Consider the following 21,663-nt stretch of genomic DNA (forward strand, 5'->3'; position numbering starts at 1 on the left):
TAAGGTATAAGAGTTCACTATAACCTTGATTTATATGAGTTGGAAAAGCCTTGAAGTGAACTCATGAACAATAAAGCAAAAAACAAGATTATAAAAACTAAATTGCAACAGAAAATAAACTTGCTATAAGCTTCTCCAGTCTCCAATGGAGGAGAGTATCATTCTAAGGTCATTGCAAATGTACAAGAAAGATAAATTGAGAGAAATAAATCCTATTTCATTGAATAAAGGTAATTACACTCTCTTACTAATCAATTTACAGAATTATAAAGAAAACCTAAACTAGAAACAAAAAATACAAGAGAAAGACTAATAATCTTAGGTTAAAAGAAGAGGGGCAAGGAAAAAGTCCCAAGGACCAAATAATCTTTCTACATTGGATAAAGATCTTATTTATAGAGATCCAAGGTTCTAAAATAATCTTTTTTTGAGTCACCATTAGCATTGCGGATAAGAGCATGTGCGAAGCAAAATATCAAAAAATTAGGGCACCCATTTTAATTCCACCATCGTGGGGTGATGACTTATCATAGGGTGGTGACGTCAACACTTTTGGGGCTTGGTTTTGACTAGGTTGGCCCCTTGGTCGTCCTGGTTGTAATTCAAAATCTATTTCTTGATTTCGGGTTCATCTTCAATGTTTCGATTTTTGACTTACACAATGAATACGGGCGTAATCAAATTTTCGACCGACAAACGTACTTATTTCATATAAATTTGCCTATATAACATGGTAGAACATACAATGTGATATTTTGAGGCTTAACATAATTATTTACTTAATATAGTAAAATAAAGACAAAAATTGAGACATATGTTTAGGAAATGTGTAAATAAATCAATGTTTTGATACATTGATCACACTCCCAAACTTAGATTTTTTAAATCCCTAAAAAATAAATTGCCACTTTCACATGTATTTTAACTGCATCTAAAAAATACAATAAGCCTTTAAACTGCTAGGTTACCCCTAGTGGATGAATTTAACTCATAAGGGTTTGTAGAGAATATACCCACAAAGTTTAAAACAATTTTGAAGGAAACGTGGTCAAAATCAAAACTTATAATGAAAAGCACAAGACAATTATGATTTATTGATCTTTTGGATGTAATATTGGTATAAAGTCCCAACTCTTATTTCACTGTCACCAAACTTCGACTTAAATTGATTTTGAAGAAATAGTAATTCTAACTTAAAAACTTTAGAAATTTGATTTTCTAGAGTGAGTTTGAAAAACTCTTCAATCTACCCAAGAATAATTGGATTAACTTAGGATTTAATTCAAAACTTAATATCCTATCTAGGGTAGTGACACTATGTGAAAATACCAAAAACTCGAGGGCCCAAAACTGTCGAATTATGGATCCATTCGACAGTCCTGACCATCGAAATGGACCATCGAATTGGGCCTTGTCGAAAAAATATTCGACGGTTGAAAATCATAGAATTTTTATAAATTCGACAGCTATAGGCCATCGAATAGGATATTTTCGACGGTTAAGAGCTATCGAAAAAAATTATTCGACTATTATGAACCGTCGAATCTGGGAATTTACTATATTTTGGATAGAATACGGCTGTCGACTTAATTTAAAGACCAATCAAACCTCTTTTTATGTACCTAAATGCTTTTGGAAGAATTTTAATCACATGTTGGAACTCATAGTTGGGTTGGGACTCCATCAGAGTTAAAGAGTAATCCAAAACAACAAAAAATGGAATTTCATTTGGAGATCATCAGTTCCATTGAAAATGAAAACCTATGGGTTTTGAAAATATATATACTCAATGAATCAGTCCCTGTAGATTCACTCAGAAAATAAAAAATGGACCGTCATCTCTTTTGCGTCCAGGTGCAAAAACAAGTGAGGAAACCATATTAAGCATTTGTTTTTCAACTGTTGTTTGGCGTGACCAGTATGGAACTTTTTCTCGACCCATCTTCATCTCCCTTCCAAGTTCTGAATCTGTGGTTTCCTCACAGCTGTTGCACCCAAAATGGTCTCTTGGCTTACCATCTTTTGAGGTGATACCCAACCTTGAACAATTGTGATCATTTAGAATGTTGTACACTGGTTTAAGTCAAAGTTACTTGAGCAAAAAAAATTACTTATATAAGTCAAAGTTATTAAGTCAAAATTTTAATCTCACATGTTGGAAGAATTCCTAAGATCATGTTCACATACATCAATATAATGAAGTCTAAAAAAAAAAAATCCTACTTTCAATCGGAAACGGATCAAGTTAATTCCTTGAACGGTTCCCACGACATCCTGAACCTTCTTTGTGACCAACTGTCTTTCCAATAACCATGATGGTGCAAGAGAAATCAAGGGGTTACTATGGACAGATAGCATTTGGACCCTTAGCATACCGAAGTGAGATAGAGATTCTTCGCCCATTTCTCCTGCACGTGTCATCAAATATGTGATTAGTAAGGATTCTAATTTAAAAGGTGTGAGATGTATTAAATTATCAGTACCCAGTTCAGAACACCATGAGGACTTGAGAAAGGGCATTGAGGTCTCATTGCCAAAACATAAAGCAACAAAATTAGACAGACAACTAGCAAAAAAAAATATTTTAACTCCTATAATCAACAAATAGATGATCCTAGCCCAACAAGTATGCAATTAGATTTCTCTTTGAAAAATAAAACAATTAAAGGAAAAGGAGCAATTCTCTCACCATTGGAGGAAATTGTTGATAGTGTCGTTTCCCTTGCACTACAACAAGAGGAGATAAATTTAGTTTCGAATCACTCTGTGAATTTGATCCAACTGCGAATTCAATATCCAATTTGGTACTCTCCCCATTAAGATTCAACTCTTGAGAATTCCACATTGAAGGGAAATAACCATGGCCACCCACATTCGAGGTTGACAATCCACCTTCCACGTCTACAATCCCTGTCCTCTGAATAACAATATTTATAACCATTATTTCTAAAGATTAGCAGACTCTTAAGATAAGCACACCAGAAAAGAAATTAGTTCACTCATGATTCATGTATCCCAATATTCTTAATGATTATGAAACATTGCCAAAAACGATTTAAGGTTTTTCTTTTGGGTGCCCAAACAGAATACTAACAACATCAATCACTTACAATCCCAGAGCCTATGTAACTCATCAAGAAAGACCAGCAGGAAGGATATCAGAAACTTTCTATTGAAAGTTGAAACACACCTGGAGGAGGATTGCAGAACAAGACTGGCTCTCTTATCATTGTTCTTTGGCAGCATAGGCAAGGATTCTCTGCTCTAGCTGCACCCCGAAAGGCCCCACAAGAAACATACCAACAACACTCAAACGAACCAAAAAAAAAAAATTTAGAACAAGCGAAGGTGTATGCGATGAACATTTCCTATTAAAGTAACCAAATGGAAATAAAACAATTAAGGTAGAAGATTTTAGGCTCAAGCAGTCTAGATTGCATTCTTTAGTTAGATCGGGATTTTCCAAAAAATAGTACACTGCCATATTCACAAGAATCCAAAAATAGGATGAGTCTATATACTAGAAGTGGACCAAAAATCACGCTAAGTCAACTATACAACCAAATATTGACCACAGAGTTGGATGATTAATACTTGGTACTTTCAGGTCAGGACGACTTGGGAGTGTCTAAAAGATGAAAACTTTGGGCAATCCTAGAGGTCTCCTAACATATTAAATACCCAGATAATAGATGGCCTTGAATACCACTTGTCTTTACAAAAATCATCTATGGTTCCAACATACTTTCACATCAAGGTAAGTGATATGAGTTACAATCTTGAGGTCACTCCAGCATGGTTTATTGGAATAATGCATACTAAAAACCAATAATACTTACTAAGATTTACTCAAGTGCAATGGGGTGGTTCTAATGATTGAATGTTCCGCAAAACATACAAATGCTTCCTTAAATAGCAAAATATTTACATGAAATAGTTATAAGTCATGGGAAAGGGTCCATGATCTCCAATATAAAGAGTAAATGATCTAAAGTTGATGAATTCTATTAAGGACCTGATCTAACATTACTAATTCATTGATTAAAAAGATATTATTAATACGCTATCCACTGAGTTCTTTTTTTGTTTGCTTTTCATTCTTTTGATAAGTGTACCCATTTAGTTGATAACCATTATCGAGCAAAAAGAGTAATCAGCAATTCAGTACCAGTCAATTAGTGCAAGCATTATATCACTACACACCCATCCTTGTCCTCCTCACAAGCTTGATGGAAGTATAAACATCACCATGTGTTTCCTAACTATCATTTAGTTTCCATTACTATGACTATATCACTATACTGTTATTTAGTACTATATATGGTTAATGTTTATGGCAGGGCTGGCTTGACCATAAGGCAACTTAGGCAACAGCCTAAGGCCCAGTTGAGAGAAGTCCCCAAAATTGAAATTCTTTCCCCCTCTCATGTGGTGAGAAGACCCCTCCTAAAAAAATCTCCTAAAATATTTTAAAAGAATTGTAACTGTTTACCTCGATCCTCTACCTAACAATTTTCTTATTTACTATTTTATAATTGTTTTATCACTATTTATAGAAATAAGAGAATCAAATAATAGTGTTTAAAAGAATTGTATCTGCATTCATATCCTGGATTTTGGGATCGAAGAAATGCACTGTGCTGTATCCATCATCTTAGCCAATGATATTTTGAAAATAAACAACATCTTACCAACAGAAAATGGTTACGCACCTTTGTGATCCCTCGGGAATATTTGAAATAGAAAGTTTATCTATTTCACTGTAAGTCAAGCTAGATTTAGATCGCTCAAGTGTGTCATTAGTCCAATTCACATGTACCAAGATTGCAAAAGCAAGGAATGTGATCGGAACAAAGATTTTAAGTCTGCAAGAAGGAAAAAAAAATTAGCACCAAATTTAAGGGATAGAGACTATTATGATGGTGATGAGCACCAAAGAAGAAATTACACAACATATTAGAGTACAAATTCAGGTTAGGATTGTCTTCACTCTTCAGGGATAAGAAGTTTGACAGCTCAATGTAGCGTAAGACAAATCTTTGGTTAATATGCAATAAACCATATTGGGTCTTTTAGCCATTCATAGATAGATGTATATCAATACCCTCATACAATACAAAGAATAAAACCCCTCCAAGATTACCACCTTTTTAGAGTTTTAAGAGTTTTCTTAATGGATTTTAAAAATAATGATTGGACTTCACCTTTTCTTTCTTTTGAACAAACTGAGTTTCTCTTCTGGCCAAGACCAGATTGGAAAAGAAGTTAATCTTGTTATAAAAGCGCTAATGATAAAAAAATCTTGCTTATGATGCAGTACCAATGGCAAGAGCACACGCAGACACATACACACAATCAAGTTTTCTCTCAAACCTAACTCAACAGAATTGTTACCATCAATTGGTATTTTCATTTCCATGTGATCTTATTTACTCAACCAAAAAAAAACATAATCAAACCAATGTTTATTTTACATTTCTCCCTCTCTCTCTCTCCTACTATTTTCACTTTTCTTTTCTTTCTTGAATTGTATTTATTAATATGTTCAAATAAACATAGAACGTGGTCAATTTTTTTTTAAACATTATAGAGTATTAGCAGATTGCCATCATCATTTACAAAGGATAGTCTCACAAAAGATAGCTTTCAATAAAGAGGTCAGCATTGCACCAAAAATTCTATTTTCTTTATTGAACAAGAATTAGAACAATCATAACAAAAATGATTGAACTGAGGTTCCTCATGATTCAAAATCAAGGACATTCAAGTTGATCTATGGGGGGCATGTAAAGCAATTTTATACTATAGAATTGTTAAATCCAGAGAAGAAGCCCAAATTATAAAAGATTGGATACGGTGATCAGAAAGAGAAAATTTGAAATAAGGAAACCCTTAAGTACCTCTAGCTTTCAATGATATTTTGGTTTTTGATCTTGGCCAACTGAGAAACCAGAAGATCATAAACTTTACTCTTCAGCTGTAAAATGCAAACACACACACAAAAAAAAAAAAAACAGAATTAGCTATAAAACCCAATTTCAAACTTGATGTATCTTTCGTGAGAAACAACTTTAAGAATCCCGATGAATTGATCATGAAACACAAATCCGCTAAAATCAGAAATGTGAAGGAACCCGTTTATTATGTTTTTAAAATCTGTTTTCTATATAACTACAGAAATATGGTTAGTCCAACGAAATTCTGATAATAAAAAAATGTCTGGAATCAGAATCTAATAATCTGAACCAAATGCGTTTTCCTCCTATAGCAATTTCACACAGAAAAATTTATAGAGCTGCTATTGGTACCCCAACTTTAACTTATTAAACAAAAAGGTAAAGGGAGATAGATAGGGACTCCTTGCCTAAAGGCCCCTTTTCCCCTCAAAGTAACCATTGAGGCTGCCATTAATAACGATAGAAAACATACATAGGGGAAGAGTTACAAAGCATGACCCAGCTGACAAAAACTAGAGGGAACCCCATGGATTTCAAACAAACTTCAAATGGCTTCGCAAGAGACATTATCAAAAACTTTTCTGAGGTCGACTTTAATGGCACATCTAGGAGTTCCAAAGCAAGATGTTGTCTATGATTCTTACACCCTTTGGTGAAGGCAGCAGATTGGTTGCTATTAACCAATTTGTGAACCACCTTGTTCATTTTGTTGGCTAGGAGCTTGGAGATGCATTTGTAAAGAACATTGCAGCAAGATATTGGTCTATATAGTCATCAAAAATTGAGGGCATTTCCACTTTAAGAACCAAGGTAACAGCTGTCGCTTATATACAGTACCAATGGCAAGAAAACATCATCATCAGCATCTTAGGCCTTATGAATTAAGACATTTTTTTTTTCGAATTATAGAATTAGAGACAACAGACACTAAAGCCATAAAAACAAAATCCATTAAATTTTTTGATAGATTTTATCTTATTGTTTTGTTTTTTTAAATTCTATAAGGAAAAAAAAGAAGAAGATATCAACAACAAATTTATCATATAAATGCAAGAATAGAGCTATCAAAGCAGATATCCATTGAAATTGATGTAATCACCTCTATTGATCTTAGATGCTTAACCATCATTCATCAAATATAACGTACAGACATAATTAAAGATGCTACAAGAGGGCTGGCAATAACACAAACCATACAGAGAGATCTAGAGTGGTTTTTTAGGGGTTTTTTTTTTATGGTTTTTGAGAGAGATAGACTTACAGATGAGATTTGGAGTGGTTTGATCGGTGGCACTGATAAGTGAACTTTTGTTCTTATGGTTTTCGACTTGGGCTCTGATTTCTTCTTCGATTTAAGCTCTGAGAGATTACAAATCCATTGACGAAGTGAGTTATCGATCCGAAATGGGAGATTGAGAGATCGTCTCGAGTGTCTAGTTTGATCGAACCAAATCAAGAGGGATTTTTGAGAAGTTGATTGAAATGGAAGAAACTTTTTCGAACTCAAAAATTGGTACAGATGGCCGAGAAGGAAAATCAATGACGATGGAAGAACTGACTTTGCAGTTCAATCAGGTTTCGTTTCCACTGAGATGAGGAAAATCGGTAGAGAAGGAAGAATGGACTTGGCAGTTGGATCTGATTTCGTTTTCACTGAGCTGGCTAAGAAGAAAAATCGTTAAAGATGGTGTAAGGTTTTATTTCTTTTATTTTTTGTTTGAAAATAATTTCGGTAGTTCGTGGGCTTGGGCTGTCGAGTTTTTTTCTTACGGTTATTGGGCCAGCGAAAATAAACGTGAGATTTGGGCTGCCGAATTTAATACTCTAATAGTAGCGAATTTTAACTTTTTTGAGATAGTGTGAGAAGTGTGAACGTTCACTTTAATACTTCTAAGGGTTTTTATTTATGATATTCTAATGTAATCACATTTTTGCATTTGACACTTTCACCCTATTGAAACTAAATTCTTTTATTTTTTTATTTTTTTTATTCTTTTTAATCTTTCTTTCTCGTTTTGAAGTATCTTTTTCTTTTCTTGCACTTTTTATTTTTTCTATTCTCCTTATTTTTCCCACTTTTTAAGAAAAACAGGGTAGCCTTTTTTCAGGTACTTAGTCTAATTCAATGGTTGTTGTTCAAGATTTATTCAACATAGTACTATTTTTCTTTTAATCAACCAATCAAATGAACAAGTCAAAGTTCATCAAACCCAATTTTTTCTAATATTCTATGTGGAAGGAAGGTAAAAGCTCACTCAATTTATCCTAGATAATTGTTAAGTGCCTAAAAGTGTATATTTTCCTATTATTTTATAGAGCACTTAACCATATTTTCTAACCTAAAGCTATGATTTCTTCATAAAATCATGTATAATAGTTAATTCATCATAAATTATATTTTACTAACTAAATTACATGTATTTTCATGAATTTTGAGGATTTAATTATATGTCCAATTCTTATTGATAAAACAGATGGAAATTAAAGAATCAAAGAGTGAAAAAACTATCAAAGTCAAATACTAAAGTCCAAAGTCAAAGTTCAATATCAAAGTCAAAGTCAAAGCACAGTTCAAGAGATTTAATAGTTTTGAATTGATAAAATCTAGTTATGAATCTACCACATCATACTGTTTTGCCCATACCTTTTAACTCACTTATCAAAATCTTGATGGGTTTTGAAAAAATTGAACATGAACCTTTTATGGGTTTAAGAAAATCGAATATGAATCGTTATAGGTTTTGAAAACTAATAAGTATCTTATTTTAAAGAACACGATCAAGTAATATTGTGAAAATAGTTCCAAGATATATAGATTTTATAACCTACGCTTTGATACCACATGTTAAGTTTATATTATTTAAGAATAATCATTTCAATCATTCAAAATCAATTATATCTCAAGAGCCTATCACGTTAGGATCTGATCAAAATTTTAGGGTGTTGACCTTGTTGATCCATAAGATCAAAACCTGATTTGATGTCGAATTTGGTGGAGTGAATCATTTTCCTTTAATTTCACAAGTTCCTTCTTGATCTGTGTTCCAATGATTAACAGACTCACCTTCTCCTCTCTATCTACTTGCAAGATCGGCTAGGGCATGCTTTGATTGATGGTGAAAATCAATTGCTAGAAATAGATCCCTTCAACATGTTGGTCGTGCCTTTTATTGGGGTGCCAATCCTTTCTTATATAAATGTGAGTAGTGCACCTAGAGTTCCTCTTTTATTAGAATTCCTTTCCAACAAGATTTCATAATAAAATCTAATGAGTAATCTTTCCAATTTCCAACGAAAATTGTTTCCTTAATTATTGACATTTTTTAATTTAGAATCCAATTAAATCAAAATACTTAAAAATCGTGTAGGCCGTATGGGCCACACCAAACGTGAGTCAACATAGAAACTTAACAATCATAATGATCATTCAAACCATTAATATAATTAAATCTTATCATAATCTATAATTATATTATCTAATCTTAAAATATAATTAGATGTATCACAATCCACCTTGTTACATTGCATTATACTTAAAACTCTTACATCCTCTTGATCAATGATCATTATAGTTTTACAGAAATTAATCACCTCTAAAAGCACCAAATGCATGTTCTCGATGACAAGAACATTGAACACAATTATGATTATGTGATGAAAGAAGATGTTAATTGGAATGATAATAAAATCCCTTGTCTTTCATCATTAGAAAATAAATAAAATAAAAATTATTTATTTAAAAACTTTTTTGCATAAAGAAAAAAGTACCCCTGGTCTTACTAAGTTAGTAAGGATTTCACCCTTACTAGGCGTCCATGGGCTCACTTCTTGGCATCCAAAAGCATGATCCGGTGCTTCAGGGTTGTACGTAGAGGATGAAATTCTATGAATTTTGAAAAAATAATTTCAAAAAAAGTTATTTTTCACTGTTAAATTTAATTTTTTGATTTGGGAGTTATGTGGAAGATCCATAGCCACTACGTCATATTTTACAAAAAACGACGGGCCAAAGCCGTCGTTTTTTAAGAAAAATGACGGTCCCCGCCGTCGCAAGAGCAGTTGTAAATAACAATGTCGTTTTTACTGAACGACGGTTGGCACGTGTCAACAAAGTGTCATAAAAAACGACGAACATGGTCTGTCAAAATAAAATGACGGCCGAAACCCGTCATTTTTTAGTCGAATTTAAATTTAATTAATAAATATAAACGACGGCTTAAAGCCGTCGTTTTTTGACACTTTTTTTCCCCCCCAAATTTAACCACTATTGTTTGGCATTTTTAATATTTTTCGCCTGAAAAGAACATGACAATTTTCATTGAACAGAAAATTGAAATCTAACAAAATAAATAAATACTCCAAAAAAATAAAAATTTACATTTTTCAAATAGAAACCATTTTCCTTCAAATTTTAAAAGTGCAATCATAGTCCAAGATGCCCCATTTTCCCAATGTTTAAAGTAGTTTTTCAAAAAATTTCTACTAACTTCACTTCACTTGACTTGTAGAAATCAAAACCAACGTCTGTCTTTCTTGGTCCTTGGAATAATGACGTAGCGATTCTTAAGGATAACATACATTCCTACTTGCGACAAATTGCCGAAATCTGTGGTTGAAAAATTAAAAAACATTGTCAGATATATAGTAGTGACACCGACTACCTAAAGCAATCCAAGTAATTATGGAAGAAAGATGAATATACCAAATTACAAAATAAAAGTACCTCTATCATATAATTTTTTATGTTTAGTGTCTATCTACCATATAAAGCAAGAAAAGTACCTCTGTTCAATAAAACTTTATTCGAAATTTGAGCCAATTAATAATATCACCGCATGTCAAATCAGCGAATGTTCCTTCTCCACTCTGTAGAATCACATTCCCATCAAGGACTTCATCTATAAGAATATCGTAACTATCTGAATTTGCATTAGATGCATCTATTACTCTTCCTTCGGCAACACAATCATGTGGTCGTTGTAAGCGATTAACTTTACAAGGACCTGTCTGTATGCTTGGTGGATTAGAATGTGACTCATGATGTGGAGAATCAGGCCTTACCTATAAAATCATGTAGACAATATCATTGCAACAATAGAAGTTCACTCATTTATCAAAAATAAAATGCCAATGTTGTACCTGTGAAAAACTACCGAGATTGGTGGAAGACCGCATTGGTGTCCTAGTAGAAAAATTTGATTGTTGTAAAGTCTCATTCATCTTTTGCATCGCTTCCGTCAACTTATCCACTCTATTATGAAGGATTGTCGTCTCATACGCCAAGGCTTGCTTGTAAGGAATTGAAGCACTCACGGAAGTCTTGGAAACACCTGAACCCATTCTCCGAACACGACCCCGACTATCAAGATATAAAATAAAACCTATGTATGAACTCACATTATGCACATGACAAGGAAAATGCTGAACTGATTATGTTCCACGACACTACACTCAATATTGTGCTGACGTGACAGTGTCTTCTAAAGCTAAAAAATCTATTGTTCCAGGAACACTGCCATGTTAGCTCAATATCAATTGAGCACAAGATGCCAATATAGATCCTTAAAAGGAAAATGATACAGACACATACAATTGAGAAATACATGGAAGCATAACTACAAATAAAATTCCTAATTAATGCTATCCATAGCTCCACTAAAGAGAAATAGTGTACAATGTGTTAGGGGGGCATACCCCTAGATTAGTTTTGGTTTCTGTAGAAAACAGTAAATCAAGCCAATTCTGCCAATCAACTATAATAATAATAATGCTGAACTGTATCATAACAATAAATTTCATCATCATCATCATCATCATCATCATCATCATGCTTTATCCCATAATCCCATACTTATCATAACAAGACATTAATGGGGAAAACCTCCACCATACTTTTCAATTCTGTACAACTTAAATATGAGGTCCTAAATTCAGAGAAATTGAGTAAAAAACATAAGCACAATGACACCCATTTGTTCCCTGTACAATAATAGGGGTAACTTTGTCAATGAAAATAGCGGAAATGCAAAGAAATAAATAATGGGAGATTGTTCAATGAAAATCCTAAGGAAGATTGTAGCCAGCCACATGAACCATTATTCTGCAGTAGTCAATTTGTTGGACTTTTTAGCAGGAGAGGCTACACTACAACTTTAATAGTAATTGAAGTCAAGTCAAGTCTTGGCGTCAATTTCAAAAAGAACGAAAGATGCATTGACTGATGAAATAAAATATATATATATAACAGATCAGTCAAACCACCATTTCAAGTTTAATTGATCCAATGTGTTTGTGTCTCAAAAATGTATCATTCAAAGATATGTAAGTTCAGTTGGTTCAATTTGTTCAAAACAAAAATAAAAGCAATTTTCAGCTGGTTCAATGAGTTTTAAAACAGAAATAAAAACAAGTTTCAACTTGTTCAATGTGTTCAAAACAGATATAGAAACAAAGTTAGTTGATTCAATGTATTTAAAATGGAAAAATAGCAACAGCCCATAACCTCTTTAATATTACCAAATTTAAAACAAAAATTGCGTCAAACTGAAATCATCCTTTATTAAAACAGAAACCACTCCCATCATTCCTAAATATCTACAAGTTTTCATGAAATCTTGTATTAAACTAAAGAAAACCAAATATTGATTCAAAGCCACCATCAATATAATGAAGTGTGCTAAGGTTGTTACCACTCCAACAGCTGTTGTAAGCTTGAAATGGTGGTTTGATTTCAGTCAAACACTAGAATAAGAGGTGTTCACATTCAGATTACAAGATGAATTCAAAATATATATATATATATATATATATATACAGATCAGTCAAACACTAGAACAAAGAGGTGTTCACGAAAATCACGAAAATAAATAAATAAATTATTCTCACCGTTTGTTGGCTTTTGACATGGCTGGCAATGTATATATATGTCCTGGTAATCTCCTTATGAGGATCTTCTTTACTCTATAAATGAAACTATCAAATATATAAATGAACAATATATACGTATTTCATTCTTAACATGATATTAAACTTACCAATCATCAGTAAGCCGGGCTTGTCCCTTTCTACCAGAGGTATGAGTGTTTTTATTTTCTTGTCTAACACGCTTCCCAGTCGCCCACAAAGCTTAGCCCTCAGGTGTCGAGTTGAAGTCGACAAACCTCTCCCAATCTTCTTTTCTCACGTAATGAGGTACATGTTTTTTCCTTTCCGCATCCGTTGGATATTTATCATATACGTTCCGACGGAGATTACTTTTCCATTCTTTCCAACATAAGTTTGCTTTTTTGATTACCTAATCCTTATGCCATTTTTGAATTTGATAGGTGCCCTATAAAGAAAATTAAATAAGATGTGTTATATTTGTAATAAGTCATAGTTACAATTTACAAGTAAAAATAAATCATTTAATACACATGCACTCACACTGATAGACTCCTAAATTTGTTCCTTGAGCTTAGTAGGCACATTAGTCCACCTATCATATATAAGTGGCACATGTGTCTTTGCTACCCGCCCGATAGTAGTGTATAATTTAGATGAGTTAGGACCGATTGGTTGCCCATTTAGATTGAACTGAACTTGGATAAGCCCACCTATGAAAAATGAAAAGAATTAACAAAAACGTGATAACAAATATTGAATAAATGAATACAATCTATTCACCATTTATACATACTCTCAATTGTAGATGTAGATGCGGGTGCAGATGCGGATGCTGATACCGATGCCGATGCTGATGCCTATGCCGATGCTGTGTTAGGAGCGGATGATGATCGGCCAAATGACATAGTGCTGGAATCACAAATAGTATTTTCAAGTCAAGTAATTTAAATAAAGGCAATGATAATAATACATGAATCATATATCGCTTAAAAATGCAGTCTCTACAATGAATTGGTCCAGCGAATCAGTTTAAGAATTTTACTAGGGTCAAATCCCATTGGATCTACCAATTAGTTTTGACCCGATCAATTATGATGTGTATTGTTCCAAGTTAAAGGTGCTAGTTTGCTAAATTGGTTAGATGCTATGGGTGTTGATACCATGACTTGAATTCAAAATTAACCTCATTTACTGATTTCTAATCACAAACTTGCTTGCTTATAGAAAAAGATGTATTTTTTCTGGATTTGATTTATTCTGATTTTGAAACTCAATAATTTTGGATTGATCTTTATTCAACTTGAATAAATTTAATAAAAGTATATGTATCTTTTGTATATTTTCAACATAATATCAAATCAGTGCCCTATTGAATTATGAGATGGTTGATCCAAGATCGATCCAATAAGTTATCAAATCAAATTTAGCAGAACCCAGGTCCTTAATTTGGACCCATAGATATCAGATCGAAACGGATCATATATTGGGTTTGATCCGATCCATTGACAGTTCCACTTACAAATCTGTTGAATGCCAAGTGTCATGAAGAGGTACGAGATAGACGTGGACAATTGGGGGACCACAACTTCCACGTTGATGGTCAAAGTCAAAAAAATTAAATTTCAAATAGACATTGGCAGCCTTTGGACATTTATGATGATCATAGTGGCTAATGATGGACAGTAAAGGAAATATTAGAGTGAAAAATGGTGTGTGATCTATCTAAATATCTTGCTGAGGAGTGTCTATCAAGTCACGATGTAGACTTTGGACATTTATCGAAATGAAGGTATGAGACTTGTAAATCATAGTTGTTTACACTAATGTGAGGATATTTGGAAAGATGAGTTTGAACATGAATTTGATAAAATGCTCATGAGACATCATGCAACAGGATTGCAACAACATAGATTACAACCAAGTCAGGAGCATGGGCAGCTCTGATATTTCAATTAGAGCCGACCATGACTTTGATACCATGTGAAATTTCTTATAAATCAAAATCAAAATAATCAAAAGAGCAATTCAAATTATTTGAATAACCTGAATTAAATTGATCTCCAGCGAGATTCATTTAAATAAGGAATATAGTTACAGATCAGCCAATCAGGTACATAAATACATCAACTTGATACAGTGTATTTGATCACCTTAATAAAATACAACATGACTAACCTATCTACATTATTTTATACATATTGATACATCTTAATAAATTGTAACATAACTAATACTCTAATGGTTAGAACCAATTTGATGTGAATATATTTATTAAATTTAAAATTTTCTCATGTTGAATACACTTCTCAGGGGCAGGGCATCGATGAGGATGATGGGTATATGTATCCACAATACAAAGTACAATAGTGAAATGGACTGCTGAGAAATATTTTTTACTTATTAGAAAAGTCAATTCGTGACAGTGAATAACTAATTTTTTATTGGCTGATGGAAACACCAAGGATATGGGAGACCACAATATCTAATCCCATCTTCTTTTCCTTAAATAATACTTGATATAAATTATTTTTTTATTGACATAGATGAATGCAACTAGAAACAAGAGATCACTAAGGATGTTAATGCATCATATCTCATCCAAAATTCAATCAAATCTAATAGATATTTTTGGATTTGGATTGAGTTTTTAGGTTGATCTCTTTAAAGTTGTTAATGAATCAAATCGTACCTAATATAAATGTTTTTTTTTCTCTTGACATTATTCTTCTAGGATTACCCCCACCCAAAAAATAAAAAATAACTTTGCTTTTAAATTTCTCTCAATCCAAACACAGCATTAAGGGAAATTGTGAGAGGTATGTAAAATTTATAAGCAATTTGGAGGACATCCAAACACTAATATTCTCTCACTTTGCATTTGGTGAACCCTAAGGATGGTCTACTTTAGGATTTTCTATCTTATATGTTGTTTACAAGCAGGGATTAGATCTCATCAAGTGTAGGTCTCATTCATGAGAAATTTCTGGCTAATATTTGGTTCGAGGCTACGCATTTTAAACTGAAGGTGAAACCTGGGAAGACTAATGACACCATGTTATCAAAAAGGAAAGAAAAGAAAAGAATAATTTATGTCATACATGTGCATTCCCACATGCAACCTACTAGTAAAATAAAATAATTGATAACATGGTTCAATAATGTGAATGACTCCACCCATAAACTCCATGAATCTGATTTAATGCGTTTAATAGGTACCGCATATGTCCCAAAAGATGACAATGGGAGATCAAGTAAGTTGCAACTATGTCCATATCAACCAAGAAAGTCTCCTCATGAACTATCAGCCATGAAAATCTAAAATCTGCCCTAAAAATTACCAATCAAGATAATGTGTATGTGGACATCCAAGAAGACAGATCTACAAAATTACTCATTGAATTTATGGGTCCAAAAGTGCATGTGACAAGGTTCTTTAATGGGGTGTGACTACCAAAGCTTTTTGTGCCATAAGGGCACATTATTCTATACAGCTCGAATGTTACTTTTCCAACAGAGACGAGTTGCCTCATCAAACTCGGTTTCCACACAACAAGTGTAACCTGTCAAGAGCACTGTTTTAGAACACTAGAAGTTTGGTTGAGTCTCTAAAAGGGGACCCTTATAAAGAGACATCAACTCTTTATTTTACAGAGGAAACCTACACAAATTATTATTATAGAAAGAGCCATCTCAACTTTCAAGAGCACATGAATTAGAGATTTATAGAGAAATGGAGAGAAGCACATTTATTTTCTCTTCTTTTCGCTAAATTTCTCTCAATCCAAACATAGCATTAAGGGAAATTGTGGGAGGTGTGTAAAATTTATAAGCAATTTGGAGGACATCCAAACACTAATAGGGCTCGTGTAATGATCAACCAAAGATGATGATCACAAATAGTAACTTCTCCCCTTTATACACAGTTGGAGAGGATTTTTCAGAAAGCATAAATTATCATTAATTATATTTTCCCAAACTTTCTAAGACATCTAACTAGAAATATTATTCTAGACCTATGGTGAAACATTATTATATTGTATATTTTTCTATCAAATTTCAGAGTTTTATCGTATATAACTTTCTATACTAATTGATGAATGGAAAAGTTTCATGTAGCACCATACAGGAATAGAAGAAAATAAAAAATAACAAATAAAAATAAATCATTCGCTTAAATGAGAGAATCAAAAAACTTCTCACTCGAACCAGACTCGCAGGAACTTGAATTCTCCATGAGAGAACAAAATCAACGAAAAAAAAATGCATAATTTCAAATCAACAGCAAATTTCACAGATGAGTAATAAAATTTCCTTAAAGGAGATAAGTGAATTTCATTCCAAAAACTAAAAAAAATCAGTGAGGATAGTTAAAATCATACTAAGAAATCGATAAGATATTCAATCAGATCAAACAAACAAGCTCAATCTACTGAGCTTCAAGAGATGAGTAGAACCAACGATGAGTGAACCTTCGAATCAAGACTGGAATCGCAGAATCTGTAATTGAACTTTGAGATCTGGGAAGAAATAAAAGTTAAGAAGAAATCTCAATTATTCAAGCAAAACCTAGCTTAAATTAAAGAAATAAATACAGACCATTCTCAAATGGATGTAAAAAACATTATGCTCAGAGAGAGAGAGAGAGCTACCGCGCGAACCTCGCCTGGTTTCGTAAGTCCGAAACTCAAAATCGTGAGAAAAGAAATCGAGAAGATATCTAAAATGAGATTTGTTAAAACTCTAGGATTTTTTTTTTAAAGGAAGAAGAACAGAGAAGAAATCGAAAATGATTTCTTGGTTGTCTTTGAGAAAGAAGATACAAAGAAGAGATCCCAAATTTTGATTTGGTAAAGGTTGGTGCGGCAATAGTAGTACTCACATTTTATTAACACCAAACCAAACGATGTAACATTAGTAAACTTTGGTGTGGCAATAGTGATTCTTTTACTAATTAAATGACGGATTAAATTAGTTGTTAATAAATGATTATTATAATCGTCATTAAGGGTTAAACAATAGGTGAAAACCGTCGTATATAAACGACGGCTTTAGTCCGTCGTTTTTTCCGCAATATTTAATCGTTTTTAACAGTTTGTAACGTAGTGAGCTGTCCATATTCAAAATCTTGGATCTAGTTCAAAAGAAATTGTTTTATAATTTGTTTTTCAAATCTGAGTAGTTGATGAAACTTAGAGGGGATTGGTGTTCGATTTTTGATGCGGTAATCCATATGAGCACAATGACCTTTAGAAAGGCTCAAAATTTTACTATAATAGTAAGGCAAGGGTTTCACTAAATAAAACAACTGTAATATCTTCCAACTACATTGGTTGATGTGTGTATTATTGCAAAATATTCCTTACAGACTTAAATTTTCTATATGTACGTTTCACCAACCTGTCTTCCATGATTTTTATTCAGAGATTCACCCACATACTGTTGTATTTTTATTACAAAAACTCCCAAACCTTATATTGTGGATGTATGACGTAAATTCAAATTTATGGGTTTAATTTGCTACATGATCAGATGCCATTTGATTATAAAGAGCAAAATTTCTAAGAATTCTGAAAAAAAAATTCGAAAAAAAGAGTTAACTTTAACCATTGAATTTTAGTTCTAAATTTGGGAGTTTGGTAGCCATCCAATTTCAACACCTCCACTCAAGTTCAAAAAAGGATTCTTTGTTCTTTTGGATCAGAGATTCTACATGCAATCTAGAAAACTGTGGTGTTGGACTGCCAATTTGATGATCCAACTAGGCACAACGAATCTCAGTAAGATTTAAAATCTTACTAAGCTAGTCATGATTACCTAATTCATAAAGTAAGATATGTTCAAGCAACAAACTCAAACTTGATAAAGTAAGGGAGTTTTTGTATAAAATTACTACAGATAGGTCTGCCCGGTAAATCTCTCAGTTCTATTTATTTAAGGAAGCAACTCCTTTAACAAGATAATTGATACACCAACCCATTTAACTGTTCCCAACAGTCTTTCACTTATTTCCAATAATAGTACCAACAACACTAACTTAGTAAGATTTTAACTCTTATTAAGGATCGTTGGCCTCACCTTGTGGTATCCAAAAATATGTTCCAACCCAACACGGTTGTAGAGGACAAAATTCTATCAACTTTAAAATTAATATTAATTTTCACCTTCAATTTCATGAAATCTAGAGGGCTATGATGTTGTATTGCCAATGTGGTAGTCTATTTGAGCAAAACGTCCCTTAGTAAGACTAAAAAGTCTTACTAAATTAGTAAGGAAATTGTTTTTTTTTTTCTACTTTTTATTATTTAATGGACAAAATTAATGATAGTGGAGGAAAAAAACAGATAGTGAAATTATATTATGTTTTTTTAATCAGTAATAGTGTCTTTACTTATATACCAAAATATAATTATATGTTTGAACAATAAATTCTTAAGAAGTACCAATTTAACATGATAAACCTAGTTCCAACTTGAATTAATCATGATAAACCCAGATCCCAGGTAGAATATCTTATACATCACATTATACAATAGAGCATATAAATAGAACACTAGGTGAGACTCCATTAGTCTGTGCAACAATATTTGTAAGGTCGCATGTATATGTAGTTGTTGTACAATGTTCATACATCCTCAGTAAAGTCTTCCCTAATTAATTCTACTTCTTAGATAGAGTTTGATAATCTGTCGTAGATTCAATGGATATACATCCTCAATATCACCATCCAATAACCGATTTACAATCAACCTGTTTGCCACCTCGGTAGGATGATAAGAATCCCAGAAGAAGTACTTCGACCGATCAGGACAATACGTCGATATGGAACCACACGTAAGGAATCCCCTGCAACATCCTGGGTCTATTACCTCAAAGCCTGTGAAAAGCAATGGAGTAATATTAGATTTATGTCATTCAAAACAAATAGAGACCACATTTTAGAGCTTGATATGATTTGAAGATAAGCTCCCATCATAACTTTCCAAATAAGATTAAAAAGACACCAAATGTTTCTTTCTCATCAAAGGGAGTTCTAATTAAGAATTTTTATGTGCAAAAAATAGAAAATACTTCTCCAAATTTTCCAATAGATTATTTGATTTGAAAGATTGACATATTTTAAGTAAATTTGATGTGATAATAGAAGTTCTCCCAAGTATGATAGACCAACCATAATTAGTATAACTCTGAAGTAAATCAGACACAATGCGATAAGCGTTTGCATAAAATAATCTAGCTTCGGTGAGGCTTGAGTTCTGTTCGATAACGAGATCCTTAAGCCCTTTATTGAAGGACATGGCGAGTTGATTTGTATCAGCAACACAATTTTCTCCAACCAATGGATTTGACTCCCTCTGAGATGGAATACATCCAATTGGTCCTACGTTCAACACTAAAATCTTTCTTGCACCTAAACTGTGCAGTCTCTGTAAGAGAAAACGTGTAGATATGTGTTAGCTAGAAATGGAAATCGGATGAAAGGAAGGGAGAGGGATTACTCTTAATTGAAGTCGGTATCTTGTGATCAGCTGTAGTATGAAATCGTCCGGAGGCACTAGTATTCGTGTTCCTAAGAGGTAATTATCGAGGAAGTCATTCGATCCAATTGTAATGGTGAAAAAAGAGCTCTTTAGCAACTTTGAAGTCTTTTCCATGCCAAGGCTTGAGATTAGGAATTGTCGGGTGTTGGCAAAATTATCAATCTGTGCATCCATGTTTATGCGACCGATCTAGATAGAAAATAAGATAAATTCATGAAACTCCAAAATTTGACTCATTAGATGGTCTAGACCATATAACATGTCACATTATAAGTATATGTAGACAAGATCGATATTTAAAATTAGTTAAATGGATTGAGTTCGATATAGAATTTGGGATGGTAGAATCAGAATTTGGATTCAATTTAGTTAATCCGTAGTATGGTCATGGACCCTTGTATGATAATTCAGTGACAATTAGCTTGAAAAATAAAATGCACCTTGAAATTGTTAGAATATGCATGAATATATAGTTTGGCAACTAATTTTCAACACCATGGAGATAAAAATGGCTTACAAATATGTAGCCAGTTTTGTTGAGAATTCCAGCTGCAGCGGAAGCGTAGTTCACCCCACATGTTGCAGCGGCCTCATTCGCATTGGGGCCCATGTAAGGTGGAGGATAGCAAGTCGATCCAAATTCATCACCTAAAGAAATTAATAAAATCACAATAACACATAGTCAGATCGGGCCAGACATCAATATAAATTTAAAACAAATTGAAGAGTAAACATTACCTATAAAATCCATCACTGTTTTGCCATTTGTGAAACGACCAGTAGGACGCCGACCAGCTGGAACAAAATCAATTCCATTCGGCTTCGTATCAGCCTTTGCTAAGGAGAAAATAAAATTATTGTTTCCACCATCAACCAACGAGTCTCCAAATATGAAAAAACGAGGTACACTTTTGGCGTGAGAAACAACAACTATAATAGAAAATAACACAAAAACAGGAAGAATTGAAAAAAAGGCCATTGATTCTTATGGGCTTTTTATTATTCTTATTATTATTGAAACGTATGTAGTATTGATTCTTATAGACCACCACTTGAAAATTCTGACAGATTTCATGCATAAATGTTACTAACCAGCTCCACCAAAACCTGACTATTGAATTTAAGAAGTGACAGCTATTTAACCTAACCGTCTTCATAAAGCGTTAAACTGTACTTGTTGACTCGGACTCATGTTACTCAATTTTAACTGTTGATAGATGGGTAATTTAGACATATTTGGTGAATGTTTGACATAACCCCGCGTTTTCAAATTGATGAGTTAC

The 21,663-nt window shown here is 33.0% G+C and overlaps 2 protein-coding genes and 2 long non-coding RNA genes across 5 annotated transcripts; all 4 read right to left on the minus strand.

The window, feature by feature from the left end:
• Window positions 1-2,104: 2,104 nt before the first annotated feature.
• LOC147380508 (uncharacterized) lies at window positions 2,105-7,662 on the minus strand. Of its 2 annotated transcripts, none has more exons than XR_015175290.1 (6): window positions 7,219-7,662; window positions 5,901-5,977; window positions 4,713-4,865; window positions 3,191-3,268; window positions 2,690-2,917; window positions 2,105-2,408 (listed from the first exon to the last, which is right to left on the minus strand). It is a non-coding gene; the product is annotated as an uncharacterized LOC147380508 (long non-coding RNA). The 2 variants fall into 2 exon arrangements; XR_015175289.1 differs by having other exon boundaries at window positions 2,106-2,408; window positions 3,191-3,308.
• A 2,738-nt stretch (window positions 7,663-10,400) lies between these two features.
• LOC147380509 (uncharacterized) lies at window positions 10,401-11,705 on the minus strand. The gene is made up of 2 exons (XM_086431620.1): window positions 11,097-11,705; window positions 10,401-11,018 (listed from the first exon to the last, which is right to left on the minus strand). Exons 1-2 carry the CDS (start codon window positions 11,295-11,297, stop codon window positions 10,746-10,748), a joined length of 474 nt encoding a protein of 157 aa, XP_086287746.1. The 5' UTR covers window positions 11,298-11,705; the 3' UTR covers window positions 10,401-10,745.
• Window positions 11,706-12,842: 1,137 nt separating this feature from the next.
• LOC147380510 (uncharacterized) lies at window positions 12,843-13,611 on the minus strand. The gene is made up of 3 exons (XR_015175291.1): window positions 13,383-13,611; window positions 12,992-13,287; window positions 12,843-12,917 (listed from the first exon to the last, which is right to left on the minus strand). It is a non-coding gene; the product is annotated as an uncharacterized LOC147380510 (long non-coding RNA).
• A 5,696-nt stretch (window positions 13,612-19,307) lies between these two features.
• Window positions 19,308-21,363, minus strand: LOC147380511 (GDSL esterase/lipase At4g16230-like). The gene is made up of 5 exons (XM_086431619.1): window positions 21,119-21,363; window positions 20,898-21,028; window positions 20,339-20,569; window positions 20,011-20,266; window positions 19,308-19,716 (listed from the first exon to the last, which is right to left on the minus strand). The coding sequence occupies exons 1-5, from the start codon at window positions 21,357-21,359 to the stop codon at window positions 19,490-19,492; spliced, it is 1,086 nt and encodes a 361-aa protein (XP_086287745.1). The 5' UTR covers window positions 21,360-21,363; the 3' UTR covers window positions 19,308-19,489.
• Between the last annotated feature and the right edge of the window lie 300 nt (window positions 21,364-21,663).

This window comes from Akebia trifoliata, unplaced genomic scaffold, assembly GCF_017979445.1.
Source record: "Akebia trifoliata isolate Shusen 1 unplaced genomic scaffold, ASM1797944v1 Contig01340_ERROPOS53878+, whole genome shotgun sequence".
Lineage (NCBI taxonomy): Eukaryota > Viridiplantae > Streptophyta > Magnoliopsida > Ranunculales > Lardizabalaceae > Akebia > Akebia trifoliata.

Coding starts and splice junctions, on each gene's coding strand:
- LOC147380509 (XM_086431620.1), bottom strand. CDS start 11,297: ATGGGTTCAGGTGTTTCCAAGACTTCCGTGAGTGCTTCAATTCCTTAC. Junction 11,019..11,096: donor ATCTCGGTAGTTTTTCACAG/GTACAACATTGG, acceptor ATGATTTTATAG/GTAAGGCCTGATTCTCCACA.
- LOC147380511 (XM_086431619.1), bottom strand. CDS start 21,359: ATGGCCTTTTTTTCAATTCTTCCTGTTTTTGTGTTATTTTCTATTATA. Junction 21,029..21,118: donor AACAGTGATGGATTTTATAG/GTAATGTTTACT, acceptor TAATTTCTTTAG/GTGATGAATTTGGATCGACT. Junction 19,717..20,010: donor TCAGAGTTATACTAATTATG/GTTGGTCTATCA, acceptor TGCTTTTCACAG/GCTTTGAGGTAATAGACCCA.